This window comes from Elephantulus edwardii, unplaced genomic scaffold (genome assembly GCF_000299155.1).
Source record: "Elephantulus edwardii isolate Elephantulus edwardi_28Jun2011 unplaced genomic scaffold, EleEdw1.0 scaffold00166, whole genome shotgun sequence".
In the NCBI taxonomy this organism is placed as follows: Eukaryota; Metazoa; Chordata; class Mammalia; order Macroscelidea; family Macroscelididae; genus Elephantulus; species Elephantulus edwardii.
Genome location: NW_006399916.1, coordinates 506,499 through 525,504, shown reverse-complemented (window position 1 = coordinate 525,504; position 19,006 = coordinate 506,499). Strand labels below are relative to the sequence as shown.

Here is a 19,006-nt window from a genome sequence, read left to right as displayed (position 1 = left end):
CACAGTGCTTGTCAAAGCCAGTTCTGCATATCAGCATTCTTGATACCAGCAGTGAGGAAATCAAAAGGCAAACTTCACTGAGAAAGTGTGCTGTCAGGGACATCGCCAAAGTACTGAAGAGCAATGATGTCAGTCCGGAGAGTAATGTGCACCTGATCCAGGCCATGATCTTCACACGTGTTATGCATCAGTCGTAAGCTGGACAATGACTAGAGATGACAGAGGACAATTGATGCCTTTGAGCCGTGGTGTTGGAGAAGAATATTGACTATACCATACACTGCCAAGAGAACAAACAGATTCATTTTGGAGAGGGTGAAACCAGGTTGTTCCTCCTGGGAGTCAAGGATTCTGAGGCTTTGTCAGACATACTTTTGGGCATGTTGCAAAGAGGGACCAGTCCTTGAAGAGGAACATCATGCTTAGAAGGGTGGAGGGACAGCAAAAGAGAGGAAGACCTTCAATGAGATGGATTGATTCAGTGACTGGGGTAATGAGGGTAGGTGTGTCAGAGACAATGTTCAGACAATGTCAGAGCAGTGTTCAGAGCTATTGTACATAAGTAGAAGCTGATTCAATAGCATACAACAATAATACTCTTATTGTCTCTCAAGCTGAAAGAAGACAAGAACAAATTCAAGCCTTGAATTGCAATACTGAAGAATGCTATAAGCAAAATTTTGAATGATGCTGGAAACAGTAAAATAAGATGAAAGAACAGAGTTTCTGTATCAAAAAGAAGTTGTCAACACTGAACCATTTCAGGAAGCAGCCAATAATATAGAATGATACAGAAGGATGACATTAAAGCTGTACTGAATACACTGACATAAAATAAAAACTCTCAGGAATTGATGGAATATCAATGAACATGTTTCAACAAACAGATGTAGCTCTGAATGTCCTCTCTAGGTTGTGCCAAGAAATTTGGAAGACACCTGTGTGGCTAACTGACTGAAAGAGATCCCTATTTGTTCCCATTCCAAGAAATGTTGATCCAGTAAAATATGGAAATTGTCAAACAATATCATTAATATCACATGCAAGCAAAATCTAGCTGAAGATTACTCAAAAACAGCTGGAACATTACATTCACAGAAAACTTTCAGAAATTCAAGCTGGAGTCAGAGTGATACCACATTGCTCTTCATAGAACCCAGCCTCCTGGATGATCTGTTCCACACATAGATTGAAAAAGTATGAAGAGAGGACACATCCCTGGCCTCCATGTTTCTCAATTTTAAACCATGCAGTACTTCCTTGCTCTGTTTTGACAACTGCCTCCTGGTCCAAGTGTAGGCTTCGCATAAGCACAATCAAGTATTCTGGGATTCCCATTCTTCTCAGAGTCAGCCACAAATTGTTGTGATCCACACAGTCAAAAGCCTTTGCATAGTCAATGAAAGGCATATAGACATTCCTCTGGTACTCTTTGCTTTCAGCCAAGATCCATCTAACATTAACTACAATATCGCTAGCACCACCACCTCTTTAAACCCAGTCTGCACATCTGGCAGTTCTCTATTGATGTGCTGTTCCAGTGGTTTTTGGATAATTTTCAGCAGAATCTTGCTTACATGTGATACAGATGATATTGTTCAATAATTTCTGCACTATTGGGTCAACTTTTTTTGGAATGGGAACAAATGTAGAGCTCTTCCAGTCAACTGGCCAGGCAGTTGTCCTCCAGATTTCTTGGCATAACTTGGTGAGTGCATCCAAGGCAGCATCTGTTTTTTGAAATATGCGATTGGTATGCCATCATTCCCTGGGTCCTTGTTTTTTCCAATTCTTTGAACAGCTTGAACTTCTTCCTTCTTCAGTGCAGCTCTTGCTCATAAAATTCTTCTGTATCAGTTCCTTTTGGTACAGTGACTCTGTATACTCCTTCCATCATCTTTTAATGTTTCCTAGATCATTCACTATTCTGCACATAATATCTGTAAGCAATTTGTTCTTCAATTCCATCAGCTTGAGAAATGCTGAGTGAGTCCAGATCTTACGATTTTCTGACTCCAGCTCTTGGCACATTTCATGATAATACTTTGCTTTGTCTTCCTGAGCTGCCCTTTGAAATCTTCTGTTCAACTCCTTAATTTCTTGATTTCTTCCCTTTGTTTTGGCTTCTTAGCGTTCTAGTACAATATTCCGAGTCTCTTCTAGCATCCATTTGGTCTTTTCTTCCTCCTCTACCTTTGTAGTGATTTTTTTTTGTAGTGATCTTTTGAATTCTTCATGGATAATATTCTTGATATCCTCCCACAGTTCATCTGATCTTCACTCATTACTGTTCAAGGCCTCAAACTTGTTCCTGAGATGGTTTTGAGATTCTAGTGTGATAGACTCAAAGTCATATTTTAGTTCCTCTGGATTTAATTTTCTTCAACTTCAGTTTGAACTTACATATGAGTAGTTGCAGGTCTGTTCCACTTTCATCACCTGGCCTAGCTTTCACAGCTGATACTGTGTTTCTCCAGTGATTCTTCCCACAGATGTAGTCGATCTGATTCCTAACTTTATCATAAGAATAAATCCATGTGTATAGTCTGTGTTTATGTTTCTTATAATAAATGTTTGCAATGAATAGGTAATTGTGCAGAATTCTATCATTCTGTCTCCAGCGTTATTGCTGTCACCAAGTCTATGTTTTCCAATGACTGTTCCTTCTTCCCTGTTTCCAACTTTTACATTCAAGTCACCCATTATTAAGAGAAAAATTATTGATCTAAGGTCTGTAAAAGAAAATGGTACCAAAACTATGGTACAGAAATACTGTAGTGCTAGAATTCTGTTCTTTGACATATTTTAGAAAATCAAAATCCAATGAAGCAACTCAGTTTACATAGGAATACATGGTGGAGCAAGAGACTGTGCATGCCTCCACCTGGCATGTGTCTGCACACGTATCAGGCATCTCCAGTGCCCATGCCAACACGGCCACCCATGCCCAGCCGCAGCGCCCACTTCGATGCTCCAAGCCCACCGCCTAGCTCCTCGCTCATAACCCACCTCCGTGCCGGGTATCACCCTCCTCTACCCTGGACGGCCACCTCCATGTTCTGTGCCCACCTCCATGTTGTGCACCCACCTCCATGTTCTTCCCCTCTGCCTGCCTCTACATTCCACCCATCTCTACTCAGTGAACTGGAATTTGAGTAAGGTGTCTGCACGTGCTCAATCAGTGAGAGATTGTGCATGCACCAGCCCGGTGTGCGTCTGCACACGTACCAGGCACCTTTAACTCCTGCATCTGACACCAGCTCCCGCTCCCATGCTTGGCGCCCAAGCTCACACATGGTACCGGGTACCACCTTCAAGCTCCATGCCCATTGCCTGGCACCTGCCGCCCACCTCCAGACCTGCCTTCATGCTCTGTGCCCGCCCCGCCACCCACAGATTGCCTCCACACTCCACTCACCTCTGCACCCACTACCTACCGCCCACCTTCGTGTCTACCGCCCACCTCTGCACCTGCTGCCCATCTTTACACTGGCTGCCTGCTGCCACCCCCTGTGCCACCAACCGCTTCCACAGTTAGCACCCACCTCTCGTCTCCATGCTCCACCCTTCTGATCCCCTCTATGCTCTGCCCACCTCTACTCACTAACTTCAGATCAAGAATCTATCATCCCCTCAAGCATGAAAAGCACAGCAAGGTCATGAAAGAAGCAGACTACCTCAAAACCTACACAGGGGCAAAGCAAGATGTCACCCTCAAAAAGAGACACAGTATCAATGGATCTCCTGAAACCAGAAAGCCTAATGGAATTTTCTGGCACAAAATTTCAAAGAACAATGATTGAATATTTTCAATGGGTGAAAGATAAACTTGAAGAAGTACAGGACACTACAAGCAAAAACTAGGAGGAGCTTAAAAAACAATCCAAAACAATGCAGATAAACAAATAAGGCATTAGAGGCTCTGGAAAAAAACAAGAAATCGCTATACAAAATATGAAGTAAAATGTTTCAGGTGCTGTCAACATGATGGAGGGACACATGAATAGAGTAAGAGATGGAACACAGAATCAGAGAAATAGAAGATAGATTTGTCACCACTGATATGCTAGAGCAAAAAGGAGAATCAAAAAGGAAGGAAAAAGAAGAAAACATAAAAGTAATGTGGGACACCATCATGAGAAATAACATGTGCATCATTGGAATCCAGAAGAGGAAGAAGCAAGAAAAGGCACCCAAAAAGGTGTGGAAGAATTACTAGAAGAAAACTTCCCAGGCATAATGAATAATGAGAGAATATATATTCAAGAAGCTGAGTGAACAACATATAGAATAGACCCCAAAAGAAAAAAATCAAGGCATATCATAGTCAAATTTGCCAGAAAGAAAGATAAGAAGAGAATTCTGAAAGCAGTAAGGGAAAAACAAAGAGTAACCTATAAGGGAGAGCAGATAAACTTAAGTACCAATTTTTCAGCAGAAACCATGCAAGCAAGAGGACAGTGGAATGACACATAGAGAACACTCAGAGAACACAACTGTCAACCAAGAATACTGTACCCAGAGAAATTGCCCATCAAATATGAAGGAGAGATCAAGATATTTCCAGAAAAACAGAACCTAAGGGAGTTTGTAAAAATAAGGCCATCATTGCAGGAAACACTGAGACACATCCTTCTTACAGAGGTGCCACAGAAAGCAGATGGACCAAAGTAATTAGCAACAACACGAAAAGGAACACAACACAATGACAGCAATAAAACCATGCCTCTCAATAATCACACTGAATGTGAATAGTTTAAATGCACCACTGAAGAGAAAAAGAGTAGCAGACGGGATAAAAAACCAAAATCCATCAATATGCTGTCTACAAGAGACACACCTGAAAAGTGAAGATAAAGAAAGACTAAATATTAAAGGCTGGGAAAAATATACCAAGCAAATGGCAACTAGAAAAAAACAGAAGTAGCAATATTAATATCTGATAAAATAAATTTCAATGCAAAAAAAAAACCATCACAAAAAATAAGGATTACTACATAATTACTACATAATGCTTAAAGGGTCAATAGAACATGAGGACATAACAATAATATCTATGCACCAAATGATAGACCTGCAAAATATATATAAAACAAACATTAACAAAACTGGAAAAAGGAAATAGACGATACTACTATAGTACTTGGAGACTTCAATAAACCCCTCTCAAGAAAAGATAGAACTACCAGAAAGAAACTCAACAAAGATCCTAAAGAAATAAACCACACAAATAAATAAACTTGATCTCATAGATATTTATAGGGTAATGCACCCGAAAAAGCACAACGTACCTTATTTTCCAATGTGGAAAAGATCACATTTTAGGTCACAAGGCAAGCATCAATAAATTTAAAAACAGAAATGATACAGAGCATCTTCTCAGACCACAATGCTACAAAATTAGAAATTCATGAAAAGGGGATAGAGGAGGAAAACCCCAAACATTTGGAAGTTGAATAACACCTTGCTTGAACATGAGTTGGTACTAAAAGAAATAAAAAATGAAATAAAAAGTTTCTTGAAACAAATGACAATGGAAACACAACTTACCAAAACCTCTGGGAAACAGCAAAAGCAGTAATCAGAGGTCAATTTAAAACAATAAGGAAACACATCAAGAGGCAGGAAAAAATGGCCATTGATTCTGTAACCCAACATCTCCAACAAATTGCAAAAGAACAGGAAGAAAACTCAACACCTCTAAAAAAACTGAAATTATAAAAATTAGGGCAGAAATGAATGAAAGACAAAACAGAAAAACAACTGAAACCATCAACAAAACTAGGAGTTGGTTCTTTGAAAAGGTCAATAAAATTGACAAACCACTAGCAAAACTAACAAAGGAAAAGAATAAAAAGACAAAAATAATCCAAATAAAAGATGAAATGGGCAACATCACAATTGAGCCAATGAAAATAAAAAAGGTTAACAATGGAATATATGAAAAACTATACTCAAACAAATATGAAAACAGAGAGGAAATGGACAAATACTTAGAAAATCACAACCTACCTAAACTGACACAAAGTCAAACTGAACACTTGAACAGACCCATTACAAAAGAAGAAATTGAATAAGTAATAAAACAACTTCCAGCCAAAAAATATCCTCGACCAGATGGTTTTACAAGTGAATTTTATTAAACATTCAGAGAAGAACTGTCACATATTCTACATAAACTATTTCAGTAAAAAAAAACAAAAATATGCAATTCTCCCAGACTCATTCCATGAAGCAAAGACATCTTTGATACCAAAGTCAGGTAAAGGCACTACCAAAATAGAAAACTATAGGCCAATACCTCTTATGAACATAGATGCAAAAATCCTGAATAACATACTGGCCAATAGAATCCAAAGATATATCAAAGAAATAATTCACCAGGACCATGTGGGATTCATAACAGGTATGCAAGGATGGTTCAACATAAGGAAAACAATGAATGTCATTCATCACATTAACAAAGCAAAGAACAAGAACCACTGGATCCTATCAATTGATGCAGAAAAGGCCTTTGACAAAATGCAACACCCTTTCCTGATTAAAACACTCAACAAAGTAGGATTAGAGGGAAACTTCCTCAACTTAGTAAAAAATATATATGCAAACCCAAGAACCAACGCTGTTCTGAGTGGAGAGAGATTAAAGGCATTCCCTTTGAGAATAGGAACTAGGCAAGGATGCCCACTATCATCTCTCCTATTTAATATTATAGTGGAAGTCTTAACAATAGCAGTAAGACTAGGCAAGGATGCCCACTATCATCTCTCCTATTTAATATTGTAGTGGAAGTCTTAACAATAGCAATAAGACAAGAGAAGGAAATAAGAGGTATCATAATTGGCAAAGAGGAAATAAAATTATCTCTATATGTAGATGATATGATAGTATACTTAGAAAACCCTAAACACTCAGCAAGAAAACTACTGGACACAGTTGACTGATTCAGCAAAGTGGCAGGTTACAAGATCAACATACAAAAATCAAGTGGATTTCTCTACAGTGACAAAGAAAATACAGAACTGGAACTAAGAAAAACAATACCTATCACAATAGATAACCACAAGATTAAATAACTGAGAGTAAATCTAACCAGAAACACAAAACATCTATTAAAAGAAAATTACAAAATATTACTACAACACACATAGAGACCAGGAGAAATGGAAGAATGTATCTTGCTATTGGAGAGGAACACTTAATATTGTGAAAATGACAATACAACCAAAGGCAACTTATATGTTCAATGTAATCCCAATACAAATACCAATTCCATTCTTCAACGAGATGGAAAAGGCATTCTCCAATTTCATTTCAAATGAGAAGAGGCCCCAAATAAGCAAAGTACTCCTTAAAAAGAGAAAAAAGGTAGGAGGCATCTCACTCACTGATTTCAAATCTTACAACACTGTCATGGTGGTCAAGACAGCATGTTACTGGTACAATGACAGACACATAGATCAATGGAATAGAATTGGGAACCCAAAAATCAGCCCATCTATCTATGGACAATGATTATTGACAAGGAGATGAAATCAATTAAGTGGGGAAATGATAGCCTTTTTAAACAAATGGTGTTGGCAAAACTGGAAAACTACTTGCAGAAAACTCAAGCAAGATCCATACCTTACACCATACACAAAACCCAACTCAAAGTGGATTAAAGACCTAGGACTAAAACCAAGGACTATAAACTTCATTAGAGAAAAGCTTGGAAAAACTCTAAAAGCCCTAATCCACAACTTAAACAGTATTCCAAGCATCCTGAAAAATCTACAACCAGGAGAAGATAAAATAGATGAATGGGACCTTCTAAGAATCAAATCCCTATGCACATCCAAAAACTTCTCTAACAGGGTAAAAAGGGAAACCACGGACTGTGGATAAATATTTGACATGTCTGATAAGTGACTTATATCTAGAATTTATAGAATACTTGAGCACCACAACAAGATAAACAACCCAATTGAAAAATGGGCACAGAATATGAACAGACACTTCACCAAAGAAGACATTCAGCTGGCGAACAAACACATGAAGTGTTCAAAATCCATAGCTCTAAGGGAGATGCACATCAAAACAACTATGAGATATCATCTCACCCTAGTAAGATTAGCAAAATTCAACAGAGCAAAAAACAACAAATGCTGGTGAGGTGTGGAGAAACTGGAACCCTTATTCACTGTTAGTGGGAATGTAAAATGGTGCAACCACCATGGAAGGCAGTATGGTGCTTTCTCCATTTGACCCAGCATTTCCACTACTGGGAATATACCCCAAAGAAACCATAACTGCGACCCATGCAGATATATGCGCACCCATGTTTATTGCAGCTTTGCTCACAATAGCAAAGAGTTGGAAATAACCCAAGTGCCCATCAACAAACAATTGGGTAGAGAAGCTGTGGTATATTCACACAATGGAATACTATGCTGCATTGAAAAACAAGGAACTCATGAAATATTATACAAAGTGAGTGACTCTGGAGGACATTGTGCTGAGTGAAATATCTCAGTCACTAAAGGACAAATACTACAAAGTGCCACTGTTGTAAAATGGGACTGACATCGGGGTTGGGGAGAACTTAAAAAAAGAGGGGATAAACAATATATACTGCTTTGAAACAGATGAGGGAGAGAACTGTTTAAAAGGGATATATGATTCGGTATGATTGTCATAACAGGAGTCCAGAACGAATGCTGCATAGCAGAATGGTGTTGGGGGAAGGGATTGTATAACAACGAAAGAATTATTCTTTTACTTTTCAAAGAGAATATTGAATTAGGGGGATGAGTGGGCAGGGAGAAAATTGCAACAATGAACGAATGAAAATCCAAAGTCTCTGTAAACTGTCATTAAAATTAATAATAATATAAAAGAATACATGGTGGCATATATTTATTCAATAAGTATTCCTTAAAGTTAAGACAACTAGATTTTCAGTGCCTAGGACAGCCCCTATCCTGTGCTCCCAACAACTTTGTATGTATACTAATTGCCATATTATTATTGTTACATGACATGTCACCTGCAACTCACAGCGACCCTATTCACAATAGCTCTGAACCTTGTCCTATCCTGAGCCGATATCACTGTCTCTGACACAACTACCCCATTACTCCAGTTACTGTGTCAATCCATCTCATCCAGAGTTTTCCTCTCCTATGCTAACCTTCCATCCCTCCAAGCATGATGGCCTCTAAGAACTCCTAGCAAGAAGCTCAAAATATGAGAGATGGAGTTTCAACATCCTTGCCTCCAAAGAGCAGCTTGGTTTCATTCACTCTAGTATAGATCTGTCTGTTCTCTTGGCAGTCCATGGAGAAGAGTTCAATACTCTTCTCCAGCACCATAACTCAAAGGCACAAATTCTTCCTCTATCATCCTTAGTGATTATCCTTAGTCTGATGCATAGCTAGTAACTGTGAAGACCCTGGCCTACATCAGGTGCACCTTAGTATCTAGACTGGCATCATTGCTTTCAGCACTCTGGAGAGGTCTTTAACAGTAGATTTTTCCCAGTGCAATTTGTCATATGCTTTCCTGACTGTTGATGCCAAGAGTGCTGATTGTGGAGCTGAGCAAGCTGAAACTGTTAACAATCTCAGTCTCTTCTCCAACTATCCTGGGGCTGTCAATTGGTCCAGTGGTGAGAATCTTTGTTTTCTTGATGTGGAACAGTCCTTGACCTTCTGCAGCAAATGCTTCAGGCCCTCCTACCATATTTAAAATTACATTTAAATATTTGTCTGTTTCACTATTAAACTAGAGGACTCCCAGCAAAAAGGTGCATGCCCATTAGATACTCACTTGTACTGAATCATGTTGTTATTAATTGTCATTGAGTCAGTTTTAATTCATGGCAACTCCATGTTTTACAGAGCAGACCTATTCCACAGGATTTTCTTGGCTGTACACTTAATAGTAACAGATCAGCAGGCTTTTTCTTTAAGTCTCATTGGGTGGATCAGAATTGTCATCCTTTGGTTTAACAGTCTAGCACCTAGAGACTTTGCACATCCCACTTTAAATTGTTTTATGAAGTATTGTTGTTGTTGTTATGTGTGATAGAGTCGCTTAAGGCTCATAGCAACCCTACGTTCAACAGCCCTAAACTCTGCTCTATCCTGTGCCAATCACACTGTCTCCGATACACCCATCCTGATTACCCCAGTTGCTGAATCAATCCACCTCATCGAGGGCCTTCCTCTCCTGTGCTGTCCCTCCACCCTTCCAAGCATGATGTACCTCTCCAAGGACCGGTTCCTCCTTACAATATGTCCAGAGTACGTCAGAAGAAGCCTCAGAATCCTTGCCTCTAAGGAGCTGCTCGGTTTAGCCCTTTCCAGGATGCACCTGTTTGTTTTCTTAGCAGTCCATGGTACGTACATTCAATACTCTTTTCCAGCATCACAGTTCAAAGGCATCAATTCTCCTTCTATCCTCCCTAGTCATTGTCCAACTCTCTTATGCATAACAAGTGATTGCAAAGACCATGGCCTGTATCACACACACCTTCATCTACAGAGAGACACCATTGCTTGTCAGTACTTTGGAGAGGTCCCTAACACCAGACTTTCCCTTCGCAATACATCTTTTAATTTTGTGGCTGCTGTTGCCAAGAGTGTGGACTGTGGAGCCAAGTAAACTAAAGCTGTGAACAACCTCAATCCATTCAATACCTCAAACTTTTTCTCACTGAGTCAGAACAGACTCAGAGCTGACCCTCCTGTGGGTTTTTAGAGACTGTACACCACACAGGAGAAGACTGCATGCACTTTGAGGTCAGTAGAGCAATTCCCTATTTACTCGGCTACCACAGCTCCCTATTAGCTATTACACAGATGTATCAAAATTACAATGAGATACGACCTTACTTCTGCAAAAGTGGCACTGATCAAAATATCAGTAAGGTTGTAGGGAGACTGGAATCCTTAAGCACAGCTGGCGATATTATAAAATGGTACAAACAAACAAAACCCCAAACGCTCACTGCTGTCAAGTTGGTTACAATTCACAGTAATGGCTATTTTCTAGAACAACCAAACACCTTACAAACTTATTTTATTGGATGTGAGGGCTTAGAACCAGATCTCATTGAACAACTTTGTCAACTGATATAAACATAGTTCATGAAATTTATGTCCTATATTCTAGTTGGGTAAGTAGCAAATGGAGTCTTAAAAGATAATGAGTAGCCTTTTAAGATTAACGATTGGTCTCTATTCATCCAAAGCAAAAGAAATAAACTGAATTCAGAGACTCAAAGAAAAAGAAACTACTCTGAAGAACTAATAGTGTACCTGAAATATGGCCTTCCCTATCTTGAGACAAGAAGAACTAGATGGTGTCTAACTACTATCAACAATCAGAAAACTAAGAAAAGGCTTCAGACAGAATGGAAGGAAAATATAGAAAAAAACTGAAATTCTTGAAAAAGGTCAGACTTCTGGTTCAATAGTAATTAGAGGAGCCCTTATTAATCACTCAGATAATTCTTTAAACTTGAAACTAAAATCACAATCAGAAGTCACATTTCAGCTAAACAAAAGACTGACTCATAAAGTAGACTTCTACCAAATTCATTCTTGTCAAGCTGACTGTGACTCACAGTGATCCTCCATCAGTCTTCTTTGCCTCTAAGTTTTGGACTGCTGACCTTTTGGCTAACAGCCCAACATGTACAGCACTATGCTACCAGGGCTCCTATAAACTTCTAAAGTAGTTCCCAAATGCCTTGCTTTTGTAAAGAGTTACTGGTATTTGTATAGGGATATGTACAGCATCATATACATAGTAGTTGCTGATTAAATGACAGTAGTTGGTGTTGCTGGTATTCCTTTAACATGATCCAGGTATCTTTTAATTCATTCAGTGCATTGAGTTTAGGTGTACACAAAAATCACCTGGAGATGCTCAAATATAAATGATGACTCAATGAGGTGTAACCTGAGATTCTGTTTTAACAAGCTCCTGGAGGCTCTAGTATAAATGGTTAATATTCTCAGCTCAGCTACTAACCTAAAAGCTCAGAGATTAAGTCTACTGTAAGCTCTTCAGAGGAAAGTCCTGGTCATCTGTTTTTAAAAACACAAAGAACAACAACAAAACAAAAAACAAACAAACAATAGCTGTGGGAAACCCTATGGTAAAAAATGAAATGCTATGGAGCAGAGTTCTACTGGGATCACACAGGAGTCAGAATCAAATGACAGTATCTAGTCCTTTTTTTAAACAAACAAACAAACAAAAATACCTCTTGGTTGAAACCAAGCAGCTAATCTAGGCATATTTTTAATAGAAGAAGGTCAATTTTTTGTAAACTTAAAAGAAAGTTATCAACTCATCTGGATAATAAACTCCTAAAAGGAAGAGGTATGTCTGCTATTTCTTAGACTATCTACCCTACACAAAGAAGATAATCAATAGACTACTGACTTATGTCTAAAACCCTCCCACCCAAAAAAACCCCTCACTGCCATTGAGTGCAATTTAAACTCATGATGACCCTCCACTGAGTTTCTAAGGCAGTAATTATACATAATTACACACACACACACACACACACACACACACACACACACACACTGGGATATAATACAGTTGTATTTTTTCACCTAAGTTGTTCACTGGTTTTTTTATTTAAAGTAAAATTTTTATTTTATACTGGTTTACTTACAAAGTTCGCATGCACTGTTTTTCACACTGGATCTTTCCATTTCTTTTACCTAGCCTTCCTCCACCCATCAGATTGTGTGACCTTATGATTAACCACAATCAACATTCTTAGCACCAGCAGTCAGGAAATCAAAAGATTAGTTGCATAAGGTAAATCTGCTGTCAGGGACCTTTCTAGAGTATGAAGCTAGAGTATGTCAGTGTAGAGACTAAGGTGCACCTGATCCAGTCTTCACAATTACTTGCTATCAGAGAGCTGGACAATGACTAGATAATGATATGACATGGATGATAGAAAAGGAATCTCTGCATTTTGAATTGTGGTCCTGGAGAAGAGTTTTGAACATACCATGCATGGACTTCTAAGAAAACAAGTAAGTCTGTCTTGGAGAGGGTGAAACCAAGTTTCTTCTAGGAAGCTAGGATTTTGAAGCTCCATCTCACATACTTTGGACATGTGGCCATGAGGGACTGACTGATCCTTGGTGAAGCACATTATGTTCAGAAGGGTGGAGGTACAGCGCAGGAGAGAAAGACCTCAGAGGAGATGGACTGATACAGTAACTAGGGCAATGAGGGTAGGTATGTCAGAATCAGTAAAAGTGGCTCAGGACAGGGCAAGTTTCAGAGCTGTTGTACGTAAGTTTGCTATGAGTAACAGGCGACTCAACAGAACATAACAACAACAACAATCTGATTAACCACCCATCCCTCCCCACTCCCACCACCCATAAGGCTTTAATTTTTGTGGGAGAAGACTGCTCACAATTTCTCCCACAGAGTGGATTCATGCAGCAGACCTTTTATGCTACCAAATGTACCTGGTATTTGGTGCAGATCTGCCAAGTTCCTTTTATCATACTTGCAGTTTCTAGGTAATTAAGAGTATTTGTGCTGTACCGATTTTCAAATTAAATGGATTCTAATACATGGCAACTCCTTACACAGAACTGTGCTCCATAGAATTCTTCAATGGCTGATTTATTGCGAGTAGATCACCAGTTCTTTATTCCTGTGATCTTGTGGGTAGATTCAAAACATCAATCTTTCTGTTTACAGCACAATGCTTCACCATTTGTGCCACCTAGGAACTCGATTTCCATTTCCACAATTACAGAAAGAAATTCAAAGTAATCTGCTGTTCATTAAGGCTGGTTTAAAAGGAGCGGCCTATTTTAAGCTTTTAAGTATGCAATTATTTAAACACTTCTTAATAAAATTCTCCTTATTTAGTATTCTGTAAGCTCAGACAGGACCAATATTCTTACATTCTGGGTAGTTAATACCCTGATTTCCAATTTAAATATCAAGAAAATAATATTGGTCATATATGACACCTGCTTATGAACTACTATCCAGAGGGCTTAGGCTGTGAGATAAATTAATCTAAAAAATCAGCCTTTACAATAAAAAAAGCATCTTTTTAAATCACTGTATTTGTCATAATCAGGCATCTGCTCCTTAACTCATAGCTGTTGCTGTTGTGTAATGGAAAGTTGGAACCGACCCATAGCTGACCTTCCAGTAGATTTTCAGAGGCAGTTAATAGCACAGGAGGAGACTGCTCATCCTCCTACGGAGTAACTGGTGGCATCACACTGTGTGCCTTTGGGATTGCAGCACAGTTTCTTGCCACTAGGCTAGACCTTTCAATAAAGCTGTTGATCAACACTTAACTGATTTTCTTTAAAAAGTAAATTTTAGACATGTTGGAAAAACAAAAACACTGAAATTCTTAGAATTGATATTAAGCACAGAGACAAAGAACCGTTGTCAGGCACTAAACTCAAATGAGTTTTAATAAATCAATGCTACTTTACTTCAGAGAAAATCAGAAAGCAGTTGGGAACTAGCCCATAGGGTAAGTGGCTTCTATTACTTCCACCAAAAACTGTGTCTCTAGGATAAAGCAGAGTCTCTGGTTCATGCCAGGCAGTCTTTCTAGAGATAACAAAAAGTCCCAAAGTTCATGCCACTCAAGTATTTGGAACCAAACACAAATTTCCAATAGCCTCATTGTACCCATATAAATAAGGATCTACTGAATGGTGGCTACCAAATTGGTAATTGGACCCCAAATAAAGATATTCAACTAGATGAATTAGGGCAAGGTGTAGGACGGTCATAAAACTGTTTAATATATCTTTCTTATCTCCCAAATGTGAGTGCTTAAAGCCTAGCACAGGAGAAAGCTTATTATATTTCAAATACCATAATTTTCTGTTATTTACTCACCTAGGACTCATCTGTATTTGTCTCTGACTCCATTATAACCTTTTGATCTGTCATGAACAACTTTTTATCCTTCCATCTTTCATAATCTGAAGAGTTCTGTCTGCAGAATCTTTACATGGCTCACTCTACTTTATGGTCTTAGGGAGCTCTGATGGCCTACTGGTGAGAAGATGTGCTGCAAACTCAAAGTTCAAATCCACCAGGTTCTCCAAAGGAGGAGGATGGGCAACCACCTCGCTATGATTTACTGCCTCTGAATACCCACTGGAGGGTCAGCTATGTGTCAGTTTCAACTCAACAGCAAAATACATTAAGAAAAGCAAAATATAGTGGCAAGAAGCTGCATTGCAGCCCCAGAGGTACGCGGTTTGAATCCACCAGATGCTTTGCTGGAGAAGGAGGGACAATCTCCTCCTGTACCAGTCAGATCCAATTTGACAGTACACACACAAAAAATAATAACATTTTTAAAAATTTAAAAAAGCAAAATAGTAATAGGTAAAATAACAAAGGAGAGTGGTAATGGTAGAATCAGGCCTAAATTCAATTCCTGGTTCTACCATTTGCTGATTGTCTGATTGTTAACATATTACTTACCTTTATTTGGCCATAATGGTGGCACTTGTTGATCTGAACTGAAAGAAAGTCATTATCCTGGGGTTGGGGGCATGAAATAGCTAACATTTGTATTTTAAATTTTTTCTAAAAAAATCTCTTTGGATTTTCTACTCTACCAGAGTCTCCCAAATGACAATTCAGACCGGTCACAGTAGCAACCAGCAGGAGCACATTTCCAATTCTACATTTCACCTCCATCAACACCCACAGAAGTTGGCCCTCCCTTCTCCACTCCCTAGGAGAAAAAGGAGCACCAGAGCAGCCAAATGGAGATAAACAACCTGTGGTCCCTCTCAGGAAGGCACACTCGGTTTCAGGCTTCAGCCTCAACTCCTGTAAGGAAAACAAAGATTGGTCCCCATATTCCTGAAGAATAAGTAATACAGCTACCTCCCTGACCTTTCTTCAAGCCACTTGCCCCTTCTCTGTTTGCTCCCTCAGCAGCACCCACCCAAATCATCCCCTCGAGCAACTTTGTGTTGTACAAAATAGAGCCTTTCGAAATTTGTTGTAATTTGGTTTTGTCTAGGGAAAAATGCCAGATTTCCCTTTAAAAAAATTCCTGAAGTCCCCCATTTACTGCATTCAGGCAAATTTCTTTTTATCTGTTCCTCTTTAATGATGTAGAATATTTTACCTTAGTCTTTATCTTTCCAGCTGAAAACACTTTCTACCCCCCCCCCCCCACACACACACACGGTGTGTGGAAATGATACACAAACCTCTCATGCTGCTAACACACACATTTTATTATTCCAAAATATCCCTAAGCCTCTCTCAGTGCGAACAGCTACTACATCCTTGCATCCGTCCTCAGAGACTCCAAGGGCCATTCCCACCCCGCGCTGCACAAAATGCTCTTTCACCTCGCATAGTAACCACTGGGGGCTAGTCGCTCCTCAGCTTTTGTATATCTAAGACGAAGTGTGTGGACCTCCCACTCGACACCTCTGCCCCCAAATAACAACTATGTCAGCCACCTTTGCTAAGTCCTCTGCTTCGTCCTAACAGATCAGAAATTACCTCGGGGTTCCCTTCCGCACCCACCAGTGTTCCCGCAGTCCCAGTCCCCCTTCCCTGGTCCCTGCGCGCCCTCGGCGCCCCGGCCGTCTGTCTCCTCCGCCCAGTCGATCCCTTCAACGCTTCGTGCTTGTCCCTGAGCGCCCTCGAACCCCTGCTGTCTCCTCCGACCCGTTGCCCCTTTGTGCTTGGTCCCCGTGCACCCGCTCCCTCGGCACCCTGGCCGTCTCCTTCACCCAGTCCTCCCCGTCGCTGGTCCCCGCGCACCCTCGGCGCCTTTCCATCTTCTCTGCCAGGTGGCCAGGAGCGCCGACAGCACCTACCAGTCGGCATGAGGCTCGTCTATGACCAACAGCACCTTGGCCTTCCTGGAGGCGGTGGGCGCGGGCGCATCCACCAGGCCCGCTGAGGCGGCCGTCTGCTTCACGGCTTGCGACAGCGAGCTAAAGAAGCTGCTGCCCACCGACGGCGCAGCAGCCGACTGTGGCGCGGCCTGCGGCCTCCGCTCCGGGCTAGGCGAGGTGGCCGGGGCCGCGCCCGCGCTGGGGGGCGGTGGAGGTGGCTGCTGCGGCTCGGGCCGCTGCAGGTCGGTCATGTAGCCATTGGGCAGGTTGGCGATGAAGCTACTGTCTGACAGCCGGCGCCGCAGGAAGTTCATCATCTGGCTGGAAGGGCTTGGGGTGCACGGGATGGCCGAGAGGCAGCGGGCCGGACCTGGGGACGGCAGCAGGCGCGCAGAGATGCGGTTCGTGTGGCACGACCCGGCAGACAGCCGCGGAAAAGAGGGTTTGGAGTCCTGGGGACTGAGTGAGGGCGGCGGGCGGAGCCTGCGATGGCTCCGCCCCGCGCTGCAGAGCCCGCGCCGCCCCCGCCTGCGACTGGGGCCAGCGCTGCGCTCCGGTACCCCGAAGCCGTTGAGTGAGGGGCTGGGCTGGCCCTTCTACCACGAGGCCTGTGCCGCAGGAACGGGGAGCCGAGTCTTCCACGGCTTTGGGTGTGGGGAGGGGGGGGGTGGGGGGTGGGGGAGAGGGAGCTGCGCTGCCCTACCGTGTATACTTAAACCATCCCCAAAGCTGAGGGGCTAGGACACAAACGCACTTCCCTAGAGCTAAGGGAAAATGAGATAAATGAGATCTTCCACCCACACATATCCAAAGCCATCTCTCACACATACACTCCCCCAAAGCTCAAGAAAAATGAGTCATCTCTCCTCTCTCTCTCTCTCTCTCTCTCTCTCTCTCATCTCGTATCTCGTATCTCTCAGCGCTCTCCCTCTTTCCCCTCTCTATCCCCTACCCCTCTCTGTTCCCTTCTCTCCTGCCTCTCTTCCCGAGTCTCTCCTCTCTCTTTCTCTCTCCTCCCTCTCCCTTCCCCTCTCTCCTCCTTTCCCTCTACCCACTCCCCCTCTCTCCCTCCTTCCCTTGTCTCCCTCCTCTCTTCCCGCACTCTTTCCGCTCTCTCCCTGTCTACTCCGTCTCTAACCCCTCTCTACCCCTTTATCCCCTCTCTTCCTTACTCCTCCCTCCTCCTGCTCCCCTCCTCAGTCCCTCTCACTCTCTTCCCTTTCTTCCTCCCTCTCCTCCTCTCTCCCCCCTTTTCTTCTCCCCCCCCCACCACACTTCCACAGAGCTTAGGGAAAATGAGCCATCTCCCCAACCTCAGATGAAAAAGAAAGGAATGATCCGCACCCCCTCCTCCATACACACCCAATAGTGAGGGGGAAATAAAAACTGCCCTTTCCTCCATGCTTCAGAGAAAAAGAAGACATCTCTCCTACTACTCCTCCCACCCTAGGAGTTTCTGGAAGAGTCACGACTTTGAGGAGTCCTCTACATTGAGCACTGGAGAAAGATCCTGATGAATACTCTCCAGACGGTGTTTGGGAGGTGGCGTGAGTGCATTTCTGCTGTCTGCTCCTGCCTGTAGAGAGGGCTTCTTGGGTAAGGCTGCAAATGCCTTGCTGTAGAGCCAGAAGAGGACTCTCCCAGACCCCCTGTGTTTGCTTCACCGACCTGTAACCACTCATGAGTATGGGCATAATGAGAAAAAGCCAATCAGTAGTGCCTACTATATGCTAAGCATTAAGCTAGGCATTGAAGAAAATGGGAAATTCAGGTACGCGTAAGACCCAAATTCTCCTTAAGGAAAAAAATAAACCCTCATAAACAAATGAATATGTACCTTAAGCACACAACTAGAGTACCCTGGACGTGACCTGAAAATGGTGCAGACTTGACTATTTAACGAGTATCTCTGCAGTAGAAGACTTCGCAGGGGAGATAGGGGTTCAACTTTATAAAATGATGGGGCTCTGAATAGGCAGAATGTAGGTAGCAACCAAAACAGGGGAGGTAGAAAGAGAAAATCAAATGAAGCTGGACTCTGGACTGTGTAACTTATAAGAATGTATAGATCTGGTCCTTGAAGAACAGTCCCTCATCTGTGCTTATCATTC

General features: G+C 41.6%; 1 protein-coding gene and 1 pseudogene across 2 annotated transcripts in view; one reads left to right on the top strand and one right to left on the bottom strand.

Moving 5' to 3' along the window:
• SYN2 (synapsin II) overlaps window positions 1–19,006 on the bottom strand; it is a 271,323-nt gene that overhangs the window by 250,980 nt on the left and 1,337 nt on the right. Inside the window, exon 2 of one of the 2 annotated variants that reach the window (XM_006895368.1) lies at window positions 16,875–17,232. In XM_006895368.1, coding sequence (XP_006895430.1) covers window positions 16,875–17,212 — 338 coding nt within the window. In that variant the 5' untranslated portion in view covers window positions 17,213–17,232. Of the gene's footprint in view, window positions 1–16,874; window positions 17,235–19,006 lie in introns of those variants that run through there. The other variant, XM_006895367.1, reaches the window with a different exon arrangement.
• Window positions 17,241–19,006, top strand: part of LOC102855406 — a 47,624-nt pseudogene continuing 45,858 nt past the window's right edge.